The 17,945-nt window shown below is 37.6% G+C and overlaps 1 protein-coding gene across 1 annotated transcript in view; it reads left to right on the top strand.

Moving 5' to 3' along the window:
• DNER (delta/notch like EGF repeat containing) overlaps window positions 1-17,945 on the top strand; it is a 95,859-nt gene that overhangs the window by 34,266 nt on the left and 43,648 nt on the right. The window contains exons 2-4 of the mRNA XM_027900905.1: window positions 4,048-4,350; window positions 12,783-12,877; window positions 15,220-15,386. Of these exons, the coding sequence (XP_027756706.1) occupies window positions 4,048-4,350; window positions 12,783-12,877; window positions 15,220-15,386 (565 nt within the window). The remainder of the gene's footprint in view (window positions 1-4,047; window positions 4,351-12,782; window positions 12,878-15,219; window positions 15,387-17,945) is intronic.

The raw sequence follows: 17,945 nt of genomic DNA, 5'->3' as shown, positions 1-17,945 counted from the left end.
TTCATGTGAATTTAAATTCATTAAATTCAAATTAATACATCTCCTGTTAAAAAAAAAAAAAAAAATTAAAATCTTTTGCATGTAAGGTGCAACACTTGTTCGTGTGTTTTTTATGGATTTCTACTGCCGTTTCTTAGGTCAGTGATTCTAGAATAATTAAGGGAGCATATTTACTTAATTTCAGCTTTTCACTAGTTCATTCAAGAAATAAAAAAATATTATTAGTTCTCATATCATTACATATCTTAATGTCCTCTCGTAAAAATATTTTGTGCACCCTGCTGCTGCTCAAGAAAAAATTGCTTCTAAAACCGGAAAACAATATTAATAAAGACACTGTTGATAGTTCTTTCACTGTGTGATGTTTTAATAACGAAATAATAGCATAAGATCTAAACAAACAAATGCACTGTGCCCCTGTAACAGATGCAATGCTCTGCCTTCAGAATTACCCCCTAGTTTTGCCACCAGCAACGAGAGGCCCACTGGGGTTCCATCTGACAGTTGTGCCAACCCTTACTGGGACTGAAATGAGATGATGCTGCAATAAAAAAATCTCGATGTTTTAATCTTTACGTATCTATTGGTAATTAAGCAGTTGACTGTTTCCAGGATGGATGTTCTGACTCCATTTTACTTTTTAAAAAGTGTCTTTGCTTAAAATCACAGTAAGTTGGCTTAGTTTGCCTACTTGGAGTGTAATTATAAATCCACTGTATTTAGGCAAACATGGAACAATTTGGATGTCCTTTCACAACAGCAAAAAGGCAAATATGTATCAAAAAGAAAGGATGAAAAGTTTTCTGATGAGAAGAGCTGAGGAAAAATTGTAAGGTGCTTATCAATAACTTCATGTACCTGCTGCCATCTGACAGTTGTGTGGTTGGTGTGAAGCAGAGATTTTCCTTTTGCTGAGGGCAAGTGATCTCAATTTACTTGGCACTTATTTCAGTGTGCCTGAGGATGGGTAGAGCAAAGCAGTTGGTGACTGGTAACCTATTACACGAGGGTAAATTAGCCATTTGCTGGAGCTCTGCTTTTAAAATCCATCACGCTGTTCAAATTTTGCCTTGTTGTGTTTGCTGGTTGTTCAGATAGATTTGGGCAGCCATGCTTTGGCTCGCAATTAAACAGATAATTTCTTTAGGCCTTTTTTTTGCTGCTTCACTGAAGAAAAAAAAAATGGTTTATATCCCTTTATTACGTTCACTGGCAGTTTCATTACTGTGAATATTCAAAACTCGTGGAATGAGAATTGCAGCTTGGAAGGAATCCAAAATTCTCACTGTTAATGGTGTTTCAAAGAGTCCTATTCTGAATTATCTGATAAAGGTTGCACTTTATTAGATTTATTGATGGCTTTCTTGATGGGTTGGGGCATTGAGTCGAACTGCTAAATGAAAACAGTAAATGTTTACTTCTAGACAGAAGTTGCTTACACTATATTTTCAGCATGACACAGTTCTTGGCCTTAGCCTTCTAAATCTTGATTAATTCCCCTGCTGTCTTGCAGCTTGTAGTTACTTCCTATTAACTGAAATGGACGTAGCTGCCATATTGATGTTTTATGTTATATATAAATATTTTGTCCTGCTTACACAGCAGAGTGTATTTTGTTTGGTCACAGCTGGAAAATTAATATATTCTTCAACCTGCTTGTTTTCAAGTAAATATTGTTTTGAGGAAGAATACAGTGTCTAAAGATGCATTATTTTTCTGTCATTTATGGGTTAATTAGAAGAGGTGATGTAATTTGTGATTTTTTTCTTAACTTTTAAGTTTGCTGGAAAGAAATTTCTGAATTTCTTGATTGTATTTATTTGTATTTCACTGCTGCTTGAGAGTTCCTATCTACATCTGTCTCTGAGCTTCCCATACTGAAAAAAAAAAATAAAAATTGCTTTTTAACCAGACAACACGGGCAGTGTGAGAAGGGAAGTGTAATCTCCATTTTCCACTTGGGAAAGAGGCAGAGAGAGAGTCTGACTGTTCTCAGGTCACACAGGATGTCTCTGGGAGAGCCAGAAATTGAACCCAGATATGTTGCTTGACTCACAAGACAGTCTTTTCTCAAAACAGAAGAAAATGCATTTATTTGATGTAGTCATATCAGTGATTTTTCTGTGGGTACTTTTTGGAACTTCTGTTTGTTTTTTTTTTTCTTCTATTCAATTCATCTTTTTTCCTTGCCTTTAATGTCCTAATTTGCACTAATATTTAATGTGTGCTAGAATGGGACTTACAGCTCCACTGTGGAAAAGATTGAATGAGAATGAATTTAAATAATAGTTGGAAAATAATTAAACCATTTTTTCAAAGAGATTGCATTTCTAGATAATCTTTATTGTAATTGCTAAGTAAAAGATTTAAATCTGTTTCCATCTCTTTCATAAATTGATGCATATGCAAAAATAGATGATATTTCACACAGCATTTTGTATTATTTTACTGGTAAAGTGGATGGAGGCATTCACTAATGGGAAAAAGTGCCCTTTTGTGATTGTTTGAAATGTTATTTTTACTTTCTTTTTTTCCTGGGTTTGCAAATAATAACCTTAACATTTTAGGTGTGACAAGAGCAATTAAATTATTAACAAAAAGTGGGTTAATGTGAATTTGGCTTCATTGTGAAAGCGTGAGTAAGGAGCTTATCCAACAATAGAATATCTGCATGTCTTTGAAACTCAAATCCAGCCCAAGAAACTAGAATATGAAAAAACTGTTGCAAATAATTTTTTGAGCTGGGCTTTGTTCACATGTCAACGTTTTTTATCTTCATTACTCTTAAAGGAAGAGGAAATTTCTGTGAATATCTCTGGTCCTTGGCAGTGGAACAAGCTTGAAATGTAACTGCCAAACCATAGAACAGAACTGGCTTTGTTCCTTCCTGGAAATTGTTCTTTTCTGTCACTTAAATATTATTTCGTGGAGAAGAGGTCTAGAAGCTGAGGTCAATAATAGTACTATTTTAAATAAGAAAGTGTAATATTAGGATTTGCTATCCCTGACTTGGGACCTTTGGACTGATGAAAAGGTAAAATTCCTAGTGTAGACCCACCCAATATATGTTTTTATGACATTTATGATATATAAGGTGTGCATTTCCAAAAGGCAGTGCTAAACTTTGGAGTCCCAGGTGTGAAAATGAGGATGTGTTTGGAGGGAAGGAGGAGAGTGGGCAAGAGGAGACTGGGCAAGCAGGGCTTGTTTTTCTGGGAGACGAAACTTGAGGAGAGTTTATACCTGTATTCTATAAATACATTATGGATGTAAAAATCAGCACAGAAGAGGGAAGACATTTAACCTGAAAGTCAATGATGATGTAAGAAACTGAGTACAAACGAGCTGTAGGTAAATTTAACCTAGAAATTACAGGCATGCAAGGCTAGGGCAGGATATTTCCTCTATCACTCAGCTACTACAAATGCTGTTTTAAGAGCAGGCCCCTTTTTGCCCCTACTTTCTAACTCCTGAAAGTTTTCAGCACCAAAATGACCTGCATTCTGAAACCGCTGTCCATCAAATGAGGTGTGGGGAAGAGGCCTGGCTGTTTTCCTTTGGAAGCTGTGTCCATGAATAGGATTGTGTGATGTGGTTAACTCGGAGCACACAGAGCTGCTTCGTGACCTGGAGGTCTGTACGAGTTCTGTGCCCCACTCCTATTTCTGTTACTCCCTCGAGTTTCAAGATGTCTGTTGTTTTCCCTGAATAGGTTACCCTCTTAAGGCTGTTTCTGAAAATTCCTGATAATGAACAGTGGCCATGTTCTTGTTTCATGCTTATTTCTTTGCTTGAGTGTGGCAACAGTGAATTAGCATAAATGGTCTGAGGAAATTAGTTAATATAGATTGATTTGTATTCTCCTTTAATCCTTTGAATTTACCTCCTTGAAGATACATCAAAGATGAGCTTGGTTTATAAATACGTTCAGAAGATAAATACAGTAGGGCGAAAGAATCCCGTTCTATGGTATTTTTTAAAACTCAGAAATAAATCCTTTATAATCAGCAATTGACCTATATGATATGTTTTTTTTTTTTTTCCCAGTTTGTTTCGGATCCTTGTGCCAGCAACCCCTGTCACCATGGCAACTGCAGCGCTAGCAGCGATGGCTACCTCTGCCTGTGCAGCGAAGGCTACGAGGGAACAAACTGTGAGCGCTCAATTCCCAGCCCTCCAGGGTCTGGAGGGACAGAGGTGACGTCCCCATCCCCACGGCAGAGCAGCCCCATCTCACCCACCCCCGAACCCGACGTGGTTCTGCCTCGCTCCAGAGCGACCGTGACGTTACCCACGTGGCAGCCACGAGCGGGACAGAAGGTGGTGGAGCTGAAATGGGATGAAACAGAGGTGAGAGGAGTTCTGTCTAAATGAAAATGCACAAAAAAAAAACCCCAAACCCCTTGAAAGTGTTACCATTTTTGGGTTGTCGTTCTGCATCGTTTCGTTGGTGTCTACGTGAGAGGACTGAAGACACGTGTTTCTATGAGTTTGATGCTCCTGAGGTGGTTTTCACACAGTACCTGATGAGGAAGTGAACAGGCATGAGTTTGATCCTGGAAGAAGTGTGTTTTGCATCATTCTTTGCTAGCCCAAACAAATGTATAGATGTTTTTGCTGCAAGATTCATTTAAATCAATTTTTCAAAGTAGAATCAACATATGTAAAGTATATATTTGATGTGTTATGACCCTCAGGTTATATCTGAGGTGTAAGTATTTCTAGGGCTGTCTCCCATTTCAGTAGGAGTTCTGGTAGGCAATGTCTGGAGCACAAAGCTGTATTTCTTGGAATTCCAGCTCCCCTATCTGTTATTTTTCAGTAGAACATATGTCAGGCACCACGAATGGAGTTTGGAGAGAGCACTGAAGCAGAAACAAACAATGATCTGCTCTTATTGCTTAGTCTCTAAATGCAGTCTCATCTCTGCATGGTGGCTCCATATGTCCTGATCAATTAAGGGCATGCTCTTCCCTGGACCACATTTCCTTGGTGTGTCGCCCTCAATCTGTGGTCTGGTATTGTATAAGTAACATTTTTTGCCTGGTTTGCATTTTGGGTGGGTTCACTGCAGAATTTCAGTCAAGCAGATTGTTTGCAAGCGTGCTTTTTAAAAGCTCAAGGTCCCCCTTCTGCTTGTCTTCTGTATTCTTCCTGAGGAACACGTGTAGGTTATCAACTGCAATTGCACCATGAGCACTAAAATGGAAATTTCTTGTTGCCCTATTATTAAATTGCTTGGGTTAATATGTTTTTAATATATTGTGATGGGTCTTGTGTTTTTCACGAGCTCTCCAGTGTGGCACAATGACCTTCTACCCTTGTTCTTTGGAATTTGCAGTGAGAGGGATGATTATCTGAAACAAAGGGATTTCAGTTACTGATTCAAGGCATTCTCTCTGATCTATATTAAACTGAAGAGAGTTGATTTGCCTGAAGGTTTGTGTTCCAAAGCCTCTTTGGTGGAGGCTTCAAAAGTAAAAAGTTAAGTGTTAATAAGGAAAAACTGCCTTTCCTCATAGCTTTAAGTGCTTTGCAAAGCTTATCCTTTCTTGCTCTCTTAAAAGGAAAAAAATTAAAGTAGCTGTAGATTTCGTACTGCAAAAATGTACCGTTTTGATCCTTGTTGAGATTCAGAGGACAACAAAAGCTGATACTATTTTGTTGTTGTTTGTTTGTTTTTTAAATCTTCCGCAACAGCCTGTTTTCCAAATTATTCTATATTGACACTGCAGGTGAACTTTTGTTCTTCGGACTCTTTTGTCTCAGAGAGAAATTGTGCCTGAATCTTTGCAACTGAGAGCTCTCGCTACCTTGTGAAGACGAAGTTTGCATGGAAGCTTTTCCAGGAAGTTTTGGCAACTCAAAACATGAGCGCCAGAGAGAAGCAGAGTGTCTGGGAGATGCATGATGTGTTCTTACAGCTGGACAGGTTTTGGGCATGCCTTGATCCCAGGGATATATTTAGCACTGTTTGCTTGGATGAACTGTCTCAGTATTGTCTGGAGCAGTAGACAGCACACAGATCTGTTTGCATGCAGTTTGAGTTCTTAGAGGTCTCGGTATAGGAAATTAATCTTTTCCTGCTATGCAGATTAAGGAGTAAAACCACAGATTCTAGACAAGAATATTTTCTCTCGGTTGATTTCTTTAGTATAATATGAATTTGTCTTAGTGCTCAGCTACTGAAAGAGAACTCCTTTGCCTATTTGGGGCAATTTACCTTATTCCACTTGCAAGAGAAATCCAACTAACAGTCCACATTTCTCCAGTTCAATCATCTTTTTGTCACAGTGTAGAAGAGCCAATATCTACAATATCTACTGTATCAGCCAATAGTAGAAGAAAAAAGAAACCATCTCATTAATCTGACTCAATTAATGGTTTAGCAAAGGTTTCTGTGTACAAGAATAGTCCATACTCTTATATATGACTTTTCCATAGTAGATTTCAAACTCTTTTCAAAGGAAATCAGCAGTATTCTTCCCATTTTACAGATGGAGTCACTGGAGCTCAGAACAGCGAAGTGATTTGCCAGGTGCACAGCCAGGAATTAGAATGCTGAGCACATGAGTCCCAGCCTAACCTTCTATTTATACTGCAGTTCTGTGCTCAGATTTAAGGGTTTGGAACTACTGATTAGAGGCTACAATAAACTTCTAATTCCCCTTGCAGTGGGGACAGCATTTGTTTTTCATGTGTCCTTATTCAGTAAATTACCAGCCTTAAAAAGGAGTATGGCTGAGTGGAGTGGAAAATCCTGAAAAAGGAGTGCTCCTCCTCTGCAACAATGGAATATGGTCAAGGAATAATTCTGCTTGAAACCTTTGAATCTTGACTACTTTATGTGTTGGTAAATGTTTGTGCACTTTTTGACAAGGTATGATGTCGGTAGAGAAGGAGGAACAGAACAGAATCTGAATGGAATCGTGGAAGAGAGAGCCATTTGAGATTGCTAAATACAGAACAGAAACTCCATCTGTAGGAATGGCATCTTAGGAAGATCTTTGTCATGGAAATGGGTGAAGGCTGGAGTATAAATGCTTGCCCTTTTCTTAACCGGTTTTCTTGACATTCCCTCTTATGATTGCTGTTAAAGTATTGGAACATGTATAATTCTGATTTGACTTAAGACAGATCTTCTACCTGTATATAAGATTTGTTTTAGAAATCTCTATTTTTTCTTTTTTTTTGTTTGTTTTTAGAAAAAGATATCCTACAGACACATAAGGAGACAGATGGAAACAGATTTTGCTAGAATCATTTTAACTTTCTGCTAGGATAAATCTGTAACTTCACTCTCTACAATATTTGTTTATGGAATTTTCTCTACAAACACCATTCTGACAGACAACTTGATGTAAGCATCTCTGGATAAGTGGTAGTCTTTATTATAATTATTTTCAAAGCAAAACCCTAAATGTCTCTAAAAGCTCAGTATGCTAAAATAAAGCATACATGAAGTTCACAAAGCATTAGTTTATTATGTTCCATTGCTAAATGATGTTTACTAGATGGTCATAAATACTAGCTTTCCTAAAATCAAAGTTCTTTAAGGACAGAAATACCCTTATAGGGAATTCCAGTGAGTGCAATTCCATCAAGATACCAAAGTCTGAAGCTACGTTGGTGGGGAGGACTTCTCTCTGGACTTCTGGTTGTCCAGAGATGCCTTTAAAAAAAAGTAGCTGGATTCTTAACTCCTCCTTCAGGAATCATCCTGTCTTGAAGTCTTTGAGAGTCTGAGGAGGAAAAAAATTACCAAAAAGCCTGATGTGTTTACTGCCTTTCAGAGTTCTGTGCAGAAATATCTCTGGCTGACTTGACAGTCTTTGGTTGAAATGCACATCCCAATTTACTCTCAAGTGGCCTGAGCTCATGCACTGCATGGAAAGATTTGACTGCTTGAAATTTTTGCTTGATGAGGTTCTTCATACAGCGTTTACCTTTATTATCTCCTTACCCTTTGGAATAATACATGACTATTAATCGTTCATGGAAGTAATATTTGTTGCGTGACTGTGTTGTGATGGAAGTAGAGGATGGGCAACCAAACCCCCCACACAGCCACTTGCTCACTCCTCCATCCAACGAGAATTGGAAGGATGAAAGCGCAAGAACTCATGGGGGGTAAAGACAGTTTAATAATTCAGCCATACCTAAAAGGTAGGAAGACTGCCAAACATCATATTTCTTAAAAAATTAGGGGTACTTCTTGCCACTCTTAGAGGGTTGGGAGAGAATAAATCCTTCAGGTCCTGTCCTGATAGAAAAGTGGTTCTGTGTTCAGAAAAGCCGAATTGCACACGATGAAACTTGCTTTATTGAATTGAAAATTAACGTGAAATCCCTTGGAAGAAGATTTGAAAGAAGCAGCATTTACAAGACCGTTCCTGATAATGCATTTATCTTGACAGTTTCTGTGCCACTGAAGAACTGAAAGGTTATCTTTCTTAATGAACAAGTCAGTCAGTTTTCATGGGACACCACCCCTTTCCTCAGCTCATTTTCCTGCTCTTTCCATTAACATAATGTCTTTTCAAATATGTTTAACGTTTTAAGCATAGTTTTTTTTTTCTTTTCTTTGCTGTAAGATGAGTTTGTATCCATCTCTTTTATTTATTTCAAGAATGATGTGTGCATTCATGTATTCTATTGAATTCCAGACTAATTTGGCCCATTTGGACTGTAAGACCACGCAGATTTCCTTCTTGCCTCATCAGGAGTTAAAAACAGGAGAAGAGCTTCTTGAGGTGGGAAGATAAGAGATAAAGAGAACATTCTCAGCTAACACAGGAAGGTTTCAATTAAAAATACCCAGGTGTTGTCAGTGTGTGCATGAGTGTGCACACAGACCCAGTGGTGTATGCTTTGGGGACATCTGAGTGAAATGAAACACTCTTCTTGTGTGCTGGAGTGGGGTTTTGTGAAAGCTGTGGTGTCACTGACGTTACAACGGCAATTTCCAGCTAAGACTTAGTGGGCAGCTGGCTCGTTGGGGGAATTTTCACTCACATCATCAGCGTAGGTGAGGTTGGAGGGATCTCTGGACATCTCTGGGATCTCTCTCTCTCTGATCCAAACTGCTTGCTCAAATCAAGCTGGAGCAGGTTGCTCAGAATTGTGTTCAGCTGAGCCTTAACTCAAAAGATGAAGAGTCCAGAAGATACCTGGGCAGCCCCTTTCAGCGTTTGGAAGTATCTGTTTGATTTCAGAACTAATCTTTAGCATCTTGTTAATAGGGTAGCGAGGAATTTCTAAAGCTCCCATGAATTCGGCCATTCCACTTACATACAGACCACTTTGAAGTTTGAGGAAAGTGTGGCACATTTTGCAAGAAGTAAAAGCCTTCTGCAGTTTTGTGAACTCGGGGGGTGGAGATACAAAAGAAATGCAAACGTGCTGGGGTGGCAGAATTTGCACCGTTCAGGATTAGTCTGCCCACGTTGATAAGTTCTTGTAGAATGACAAATGTCTGCTCAGCTTTTCAAGAAGGGTACTATGAAATTTCATACACCTGTCTTCAAAGGACTAATTTCGAGTACTGAGAGGCTGCATAAATGTAGACTTAATGTCTGTGTGCTACTCTTCTTCACCTCATTGAATTAAAGTCTAGTACACTTATCAGTGTAATAAAGGCACTCACTCATGTAAAAATATTGCCTTGGGATTTATGGATGTATTTCAGCACTTGTTGAATTAAGTGTAGAGCTCATTATTCTGGGTTGTATGAGGCAGGAGAGTGGCTGTGCCAATCACACTATTTAATTTCTTCAGGAAAGTTGTAACATGGAAGAATACTCCTTTGCTCTCTTTTTTAGGTGCCACGCCTGATTTTCTTTGCAATCCCATCTACACTAATGCTATGGCCTGGTGAGGAAATGTCAGTGGTGCCTCGAGATTGTAGGAGGAACTCTGCTTCTCAAGATTTCACTCTTGCTTTCTCAAATGATGCTGCCCTTTCACCTCTGTAAAGTCTTAAAACATTTGAAGCAGAAATTTAATTTTTATATGTTATCTTTTTAAAACCATGAAATCATTTAGAAGCAAAGTTATGTAGAGATGAATTCTATATTTGCAATCAACAATTTGATAATAATTTTAAACTCTAAGTAAGGTAGTCAAGAACAGCTCTTGAATGTATTCTCTGTTGACACAGGAACTTGTCTTTGTAATCAGCTCCTAAACATTCTGCAGGCTCTGGCAGGTGCATGAAGATTTTGTTTTCTTTGGTGACTGTTTTTTAAGTAACTGCATCATCTGTGTTACAGATATAAGTCTGTTCTCCAAGGAACTTCCTTGCTGTCTTAGAGGTTCTGTACTATTGAATACTTCAGAGGAATTTTAGAAGAGTTTGATGTCATTGGAGTTACGTGTAATTTTTTTTTATTTTTAATATTTATTTTTATTTTTGGGAATGAAAATTACAGATTGGTCTCACCTTCTGAGTGTCCTTAATTTTTGTGATGTATTGGTTGTCTTTGACCTCATTCTTCAGTTGCTTAGTTTTGCAGAGAGCTCTGTTAACACGTGGAAATGACAAACTTAAAAATCTTTATACAAACTTCTCACAGCTGTGGAAAAACTGTGCAATTTGTTTCTTAATTCAGGTGTCAAAGCTGTCATTTTTGGCTCCATAATATTTGCCTGAAATAGGACACTGCTGGGGCCATTTCTTGTTCCTTATGAGAGCTGCTGCTTCTGCCTGTGTTTTTTTTGTCTGATCCAAGGATCAGGGCTTTTAATATATAAAAAAAAAAAAAAAAATCAGAATTTTGGCTGTTGTAAAATCCTGGGTTTAGTGTCCTTCTAGTTTAAATGATTACTTCATCAGATTCTTAGAGCTTGAAGTGAGGGCCAATTACAAATGGAGTTCCCAGATAAAGACATCAAACATTACAGATCTCTTAATAAAAGAGTCAAAGTCCTGCATTTTGCCTTTCACTCCTCTGATTATCATTGCAGTGTTTCCTATGTGTGCTTTTCCTGCTGATTAATCCGAAATTCTGATGTGTTTGCAAGCTAAAGTTTTCTGCTCAGTATTTTTTTTTTTGTTTGTTTTTTTTTTCCATTTTCTCAAGGTCAAATCTCAGCTCTTGTTATGCAGCCACTTTGTTCAGCTCTTGCTTCTATATTTTTATTTATTTATTTATTTATTTATTAATTTGAGTCTCAAAGAAATCAATACCCTTTACTTCCCAAACTTCTGACATTAAACAGTAAGTTAAATGAAATTTATAAATTACAGTTTTCCCACTTGGGCTCCAAGATAATAGGTGCATGAAATTGTAAAACTATAGAAATACTATAAAAGAACTGTATTTTTGGAAGTTTAAATGGGGATATTTCTTCTGTTGGCACAGGGGATTTAAAGAGATTTAATAATTATAATGGATATTATTATTTTTTTTTTCAAATTTCACTTGAACAAATAGAATAAAATTGCATCTCACTTTATTTTCATAAGCTACCTGTATTCATATCATTTGTTCCAGGGAATTCAGCAATGAATTATGTAATCTAGACGTTGGGAAATCATTCACATTGGGAAATGTCAATACTGTGTGTTTGTCTTGCCTGAATCAAAATAAGCTCTGAGTCTCCTAAAAAATTATTACTTGCATTGTATTCTGGAACTTCTGTTGTTCATGTTTTTACACTTGTTTCATAGTAATGTGCAGAATGTGAATTTGAATTTTATTTAACCTTACAAATTGGATTCTGGCTGTTTCTTTGATGTAAAAATAATTCATGGAAGGGTGTCAGGTTGCATTTTTTTTGCCTTTTCAGCAAGGTTGATGTAAAAAGCTTGCACACATTTTCGTGGTGACCAAAAATATATAACATGGCAAACTCTTCCTAGGAATTTGAAGATTAAATGAGTTTATTTGGTTTCTTTTTACAGGGGGATATTTCATAGGCAAGCTGATGAAGATACATGAAAACTAGCCCTTTAAAACTACCGCTGATGTTAATTTAAGTAACGAAAAGACTCAGTTATGCCACATAAAATATTATGTATTTGAAATAAATATATCCTTGGAAACATTAATGATTTTCAAACCGCTTTCAGGAAATTACTCCTTTTGAAGATCTGAATAATTAATGAGCCTGTCTGTGATTCCTCTGTGTTGTGTGACATCTTTTCTGGTGTCTTGATCTAGTTAATGAAGTAAGTGATTTCTGTGCCTGGTAGGCATCCCTGGATTTGGCAAACACATCCTCTCACTCTCAACTGTGATCGTCATTTTTTTTCCATCTGAAAGCGGTGTTTGTCTGGGCAACTTTCACTTGCAAAGAGCAGCAATGGGCAAGTGGGAGAGTGTTTTTTAAAGGAAACATGTTTGGAAAAAAACCCCATATTTCAGTGTAGTAGAAAGACGATTTATTTGCTGTTATAAATCCTCCTAGATGGCATACATCAGATAAATTGACATAATCGACAATAATATTGACAATAAATGACACAGTATTTCTTGGATATGGCAAATTTTTATAGATCTATTTTTATTTTAAAAGACCAAAAGCCTATCCATCTCTTTCTAAACATATTCATGCTTATGTGCAGGAATTTTTTGTTAAAATAAAGACCTAAAAGGATAGTTGTGTAAATTCTCAGAACATTTGTTGGCAAAGGTTTTGGTGAATGTTTTGGTCCTTCCTGAGGATTTTTAAAAGACGACTGCTGGACTATTTGTGTCACTTGTAAAAAAAAAATCTTTCATGTTTTATTTGGTCAGATTTCCTCATTTAGTGCTAACTCAAGCTATTTTTATTTTCAGATAACCCCGGATGTGGCTTGTGGAAACGCCAGTTCCAACAGCTCTGCTGGAGGCCGCCTCATCTCCTTTGAAGTCCCCCAGAATACATCAGTAAAGTAAGAAAATTCCTTCTGTGGGACGAAATGCAAAAATGCTTTTTCTCCTCATTGGACTGGGTATTTCAGACAACAGTTTTTCAGACAGGCAGATCTGTCAGACGGCTAAGAGAGAACTGCAGGCAGACTTTGCTTGGCATAATTTTCCCCAGGTATTTAATGTTTTAGGAGATGTAAGTGTGTAAGCTGTCTCTGGGCTATCAGAAGGCAATAGAAATTAGGGCAGACGTGTTGATGATGTCAGTTTGAAGAAGATGTGACATTTCCTCTCTACTCCACGCAGTGAACAGGTCTTTTTATCCCCTTTAATCTCAGTAGATGAACTTGCCGGTAGAAAGTGTCATCTTTGACTATATAAATGCAGGTATTTTGTGCATTTGTACTCGACTGCTGGGTTATTGCTTTGGGTGTCATCATCAGCTTTTTGTGTATCCTACAAAACCATGTTCCTCAAAAATTTGAATTTGTTCTAAGAGCTCTTCAAACTCTTGCTTTTTCCATCACATATTTGCTTTGTTACTTTTAATTAACAGAACCTGACTTCCTAGAAAGATCTGATTCTGTCAGCTGGGATGAGGCATCTTCTTGTTGGAAATCTGATTTTAAATAAAAATCTGCCAACGTAGCTCTCTGGCTCACAGCTTTACTGCAATTTTAGGCTCAGGTTTTCCCAAAATAGCCCTCTTTTCTCACACTGTCATCCTATCTTTCAGAACCCCAGGTTTCTGTTAAAAAAGGCCACGCTGACAGGAAAAAACAAACCTGTGGGAGCAGAGAAGCTGCAGACAGTTGGGAGCAGTAACTGTTAAATGTGAGAGCTGTCCTGCCCTTCCCACGGCACTTTGAATTCTGCTCATTCATGAGCCCCAGCCAGGAAGAGATCTGTGAGTGGGGAGGCTCTGCCTGGCTGGAATCTGAAAGCCAAACAAGTGGCTTTTCTTGGAATCAGGAGAACGCTGGCATTTGTGGATTCTAAAGCTCTATTTAAATTGGAGGGACCCCGTTTTAAAGGAGGCTGCAGAGCACACAGTCATTTTGGATCGTTTTTACACTGTAAATGTTTAGTAGTGTTTTTTAGCTGGGTAGATTAGGTCAAGGAAACTATCTTTATTTCATTTTATTTCCTGTGTTAAAGGCCTAAGTAACATATTTTGTTCAATGGCTACTTAGGAAAATCATTTCAGTTTAATAAGTTTTGTTTTGATTGTCAGGTAGACCTAAACTGTGAAACTTATTTCTATCCTGTTCTAAAAGTCAGATGGTCAGCGATGGGCTTGTCCTTAAAGAGGACCCAAAATACTGTAAAAATGTTTCTTATGTTGTCTAGTTGCAACATTTTTTTCAGCTTGGGTCATGCACGATTACGAAACTTTGTTGTTCTGAAGTCAAATAAAAAATGACAAGGGATAAACTGCCTTGTGTTTTGAGCAGGATTAAAATAATTTTATTACAGAAAATTACGGAACAGAACATCTCTAGGTATTTGGATGTCTGCTTTCAGCAAGAGGGAATTATCAGTTCTTAGCAGTTGGATGTAGTTGTGTTTGAATTTTTGGAGGATTGTTTAAACTCATTTCACATTCCTTCAGAGGAAATTAATGCCCAAGTATCTGGGAACTTGCCAGAAACATGACAGGTTTTTGTTGTTTGTTGGAGGTAAGCTGGAAAAAATATATCCTGAGAGGACAGAAACAGTGGCATAGAGTCCAGTGCTCCCTAATGGAGCTGACAGTGCACATGGACAGTAAACCCTATATCCAATCTGTCAATATTTAGGAAGACCCCATGGATTCAGTGACCTTGGGAGCATTGCATGACTCATTTGATTGACAAGGATAAACTGTCCTGACTCTTCGATCTGGTGTGTCAAACAAAGGGGGGTTTCTGCAAAGATCTGTCTCCCTGTATGGAGTGAACATTGAATGTTCCTCAGTAAACAAGAGCCCTGGATGTGCTTCAGCTGCAGAAAATGATGGCATTGCAGATGTAGAAGGGTTGTACTACTCAAAAAGGCATAAATACAAAGACTGAATAAGGATCCTTTACTATTACGTGGTATTTATGTAAAAGTCTTCTTGGGCAGTGAGATGGTGACCTTTGAGTGTTGGAAATTGGGACTCTGTATGATTGAATCTGCTATTACATATATTATTATGCAAATCTTACAGTTGAAGCATTTTTTAACCTTGTGGACGTGCTAAAAATCTTCAGGTCTTTTCTGATTCCATCCTTGCTAGATTTAACTTTTCCTTCTGTATTGATAAACTTTTGTTCTAGGGTGATGTATTTCCTAGTAACACACATTTCCCTCGGTGTAATATTCTCGTTATTTCTTTCCTCAGAATAAGGCAAGATGCTTCTGCTTCTCTCATTCTGCTGTGGAAAGTCACCAGCACTGGATTTAAGCAGTGTTCACTCATCGATGGCAGAAGTGTCACTCTGCTCCAGGCCCTGGGTGGACTTGTTCTTTCTGAAGAAATGCTTGCACTGGGAAACAACTACTTTATTGGTGAGTGACAGGCTCGGTGTTCATCACCTGCAGGTGACAGCCAGTGGTTTACCCAGCTTTTGGAAGAACAAGAGTAATTCCTTTCATTTAATTGCTGCTGAAAGATCCAGGTGGGCTATTGGGACGATGCTCTAGACAGGGGTCCGTTCAAACCAGCCAAGAAACGCACTGGATTCGTGCACAGGTGGCACCATGCAGTTTAAAATGCAGATGGTCATTTTGGCCTGACACCTTTGCGTGATGCAAGATGTTTCATGTGTTCTATTTTAATAACTGTAAAGCTTTTTGGTAAATGCTACAGCGTATAACCGACTGCATGAGGTGTTTCCTTTGTCAGGCACTAGAGTACTTGGGGTACTTTGGGAAGAAGCTGAAGCCTGTACACAGTAAAATTGGAAAAAAATTACATTAGAAGATCAGATTTCCTATTATATTTTAACAATGTTTAATTGCACTGCTTTTTTTTTATTTTCTAGTTTTGTCTCTGTGAATGTGAAACCTTAGAAATATCCTATTTGTTTCACTGGGCAATTAAATGTTAAGCATCTTTGTGGAAGGAGTGTAGTGAAAATAGGCTGATACGTTATTTTTAAGTGTATGGGAAATAATACTGGTTTAATGCAATATTTATGCATAGATGCAATAGACTTAATTAAATTGAGATTTCTGGGCAGATGTTTTATTATACCAGTGACATGAAACCAAAGTCATTGTAATAACAGCATTTATTATTATCATGCTAGAAATACTGTATGTCTTATAATGAACTATAAGCTGCCACAATTGTTATTCAATAACTTATCGTGCTTATAAAATGTAAAATTAAAAACATTCTGCTGTAGAAACATTAGGACAAAATCCAAGTGTGTTGCTAATATAGAAAACCCCAAATGCAGCAGTAGTGCCTTGTTCTCTCCTTTTTGAGCTATCACTTAGCAAAGATACTGCTGAAACCCTCTTAGAATAATAATTTAATTACTGCCAGCGGTCGTTTCTCTTAGCGATGTTTATTTATTTTCTTCAAAAGATTTAGATGCAAATTTAGTTCATAAAAATAGATTATTTCCTACAGTACAAGTTTTCTGAGACCTCTTGTTTTACTTCCATGTGGCTTTTGATATTTTCTTTGGTCTTTCTTTTTAATTTCCTGATAGTGCAACTCTGCACTATCAAATAATCAAGTAATGAGGTAACTCAACTGTTTTCCAGAGTGAATTATTTTGTATTGTCTTAATTTAGTTATAGCTTTTCCCAGAATTATTTCTTTTATTAAAACACTTCAGCAGAAAAAGGGTGAAATATTAAAGCAATGAAGACACTGAAACATGAATTTGTTAGCTCAAGAAAGAGAAAACAGAATAGCCTCTGAATTTCCCTCTCAATTATATGGAAATATTCTGCTTACTTCCCATCATCAGTTCTTCTCCAGTGAAGTGTCTTGGGTGCAAAACCTAAAAGTAACTCAGTTATTTGCTGCGAAAAATGCTGAATATTATCTTAACTGAAAAAATGCAATTCTGCCAAGACTTACAGGAAAATAATTTAATCTTTACTTCTGATACAATGCAGATGCATGGCAGTGGTCTGTGAAGTTGAGGTGCCTCCCAGGTCTTCAGATTTCAGTCATTTAGTTTTCAATGAGGTCACGTGAATATATTTTTTCTGAGAGCTTTCCATGTGTTTCTTGATATGCATGACAAGCTTGTGCTAAGGTACAATAAATTAAACTGGATTATTATATATAAAACCCCAATAATATTGCATGTGCTTTTGTTGATGCTGTTTAAGATAGAGCAATAGGAGGCCACAAGATACTGTAGGATGCTGTAAACACAGAGTCACACAGTCAGACTGTGGACCAAGACAGTGAATTTATTTACTTTTTGTAATTTCTCCCTCCTTCCCCCACTTTTTCTGTTTATTCAAATGAGTTTTTAAAGGTTTCTTCTCTTAAGTTATGAATTCTGTACAATGGTATTTTTTGTTGTCTTTTAAAAAATTTCTAACGAGAACTATAAAGGAAAAATGAGGGAGGTCTGAGTGATGTTTTCTCTTTTTTTTTTTGGTTGTATGTGTCTTTTTGATCTACATCTTGAGTCACTTTTGAGTCACTTCTCACTGTGTTGCCTCCAAGTTTTTATTTTTAACTCAGCAAGGTAATTTATCTTTCCAAACAAGTTATTTACGTCGAAGGTAAAACATTCAGGGAAATATTATTTGTTTTGTGGTACCTGGTGGCGACACGAGTTTAAAGCTGTTCAGACAAGATCGAAAAGGCACTGAAGTCAGCAGTGATGTGCTGATTCGCTGATCCTGTGGGCCAGGGCACAGTGTCTGCAGGTTGGGAAGGATGCTGTTCTGACAGCTAAAAATAGACCCCTCCAGTCCAGAGCCAGGACCTGCAGCGGGTGAGAATGAAGGAGGGAATGCAGCACAACTGAAGGGAAAGGAGCAATCTGTGTGTCCTGGAATGGGATTTATGAAATGGCTGCTGCAGCTGCCAAACCGTCTTTTGAAGTGCAGGAAAAGAGCTGTGGTGCTGTGATTCTGCAGCGTGAT

This window comes from Empidonax traillii, unplaced genomic scaffold (assembly GCF_003031625.1).
Source record: "Empidonax traillii isolate 1590-97213 ecotype Southwest subspecies unplaced genomic scaffold, ASM303162v1 scaffold755:size778197, whole genome shotgun sequence".
Classification (NCBI taxonomy): Eukaryota; Metazoa; Chordata; class Aves; order Passeriformes; family Tyrannidae; genus Empidonax; species Empidonax traillii.
Note: the sequence above shows the minus strand (reverse complement) of the source record. Positions and strands in the feature narration are given on the sequence as shown.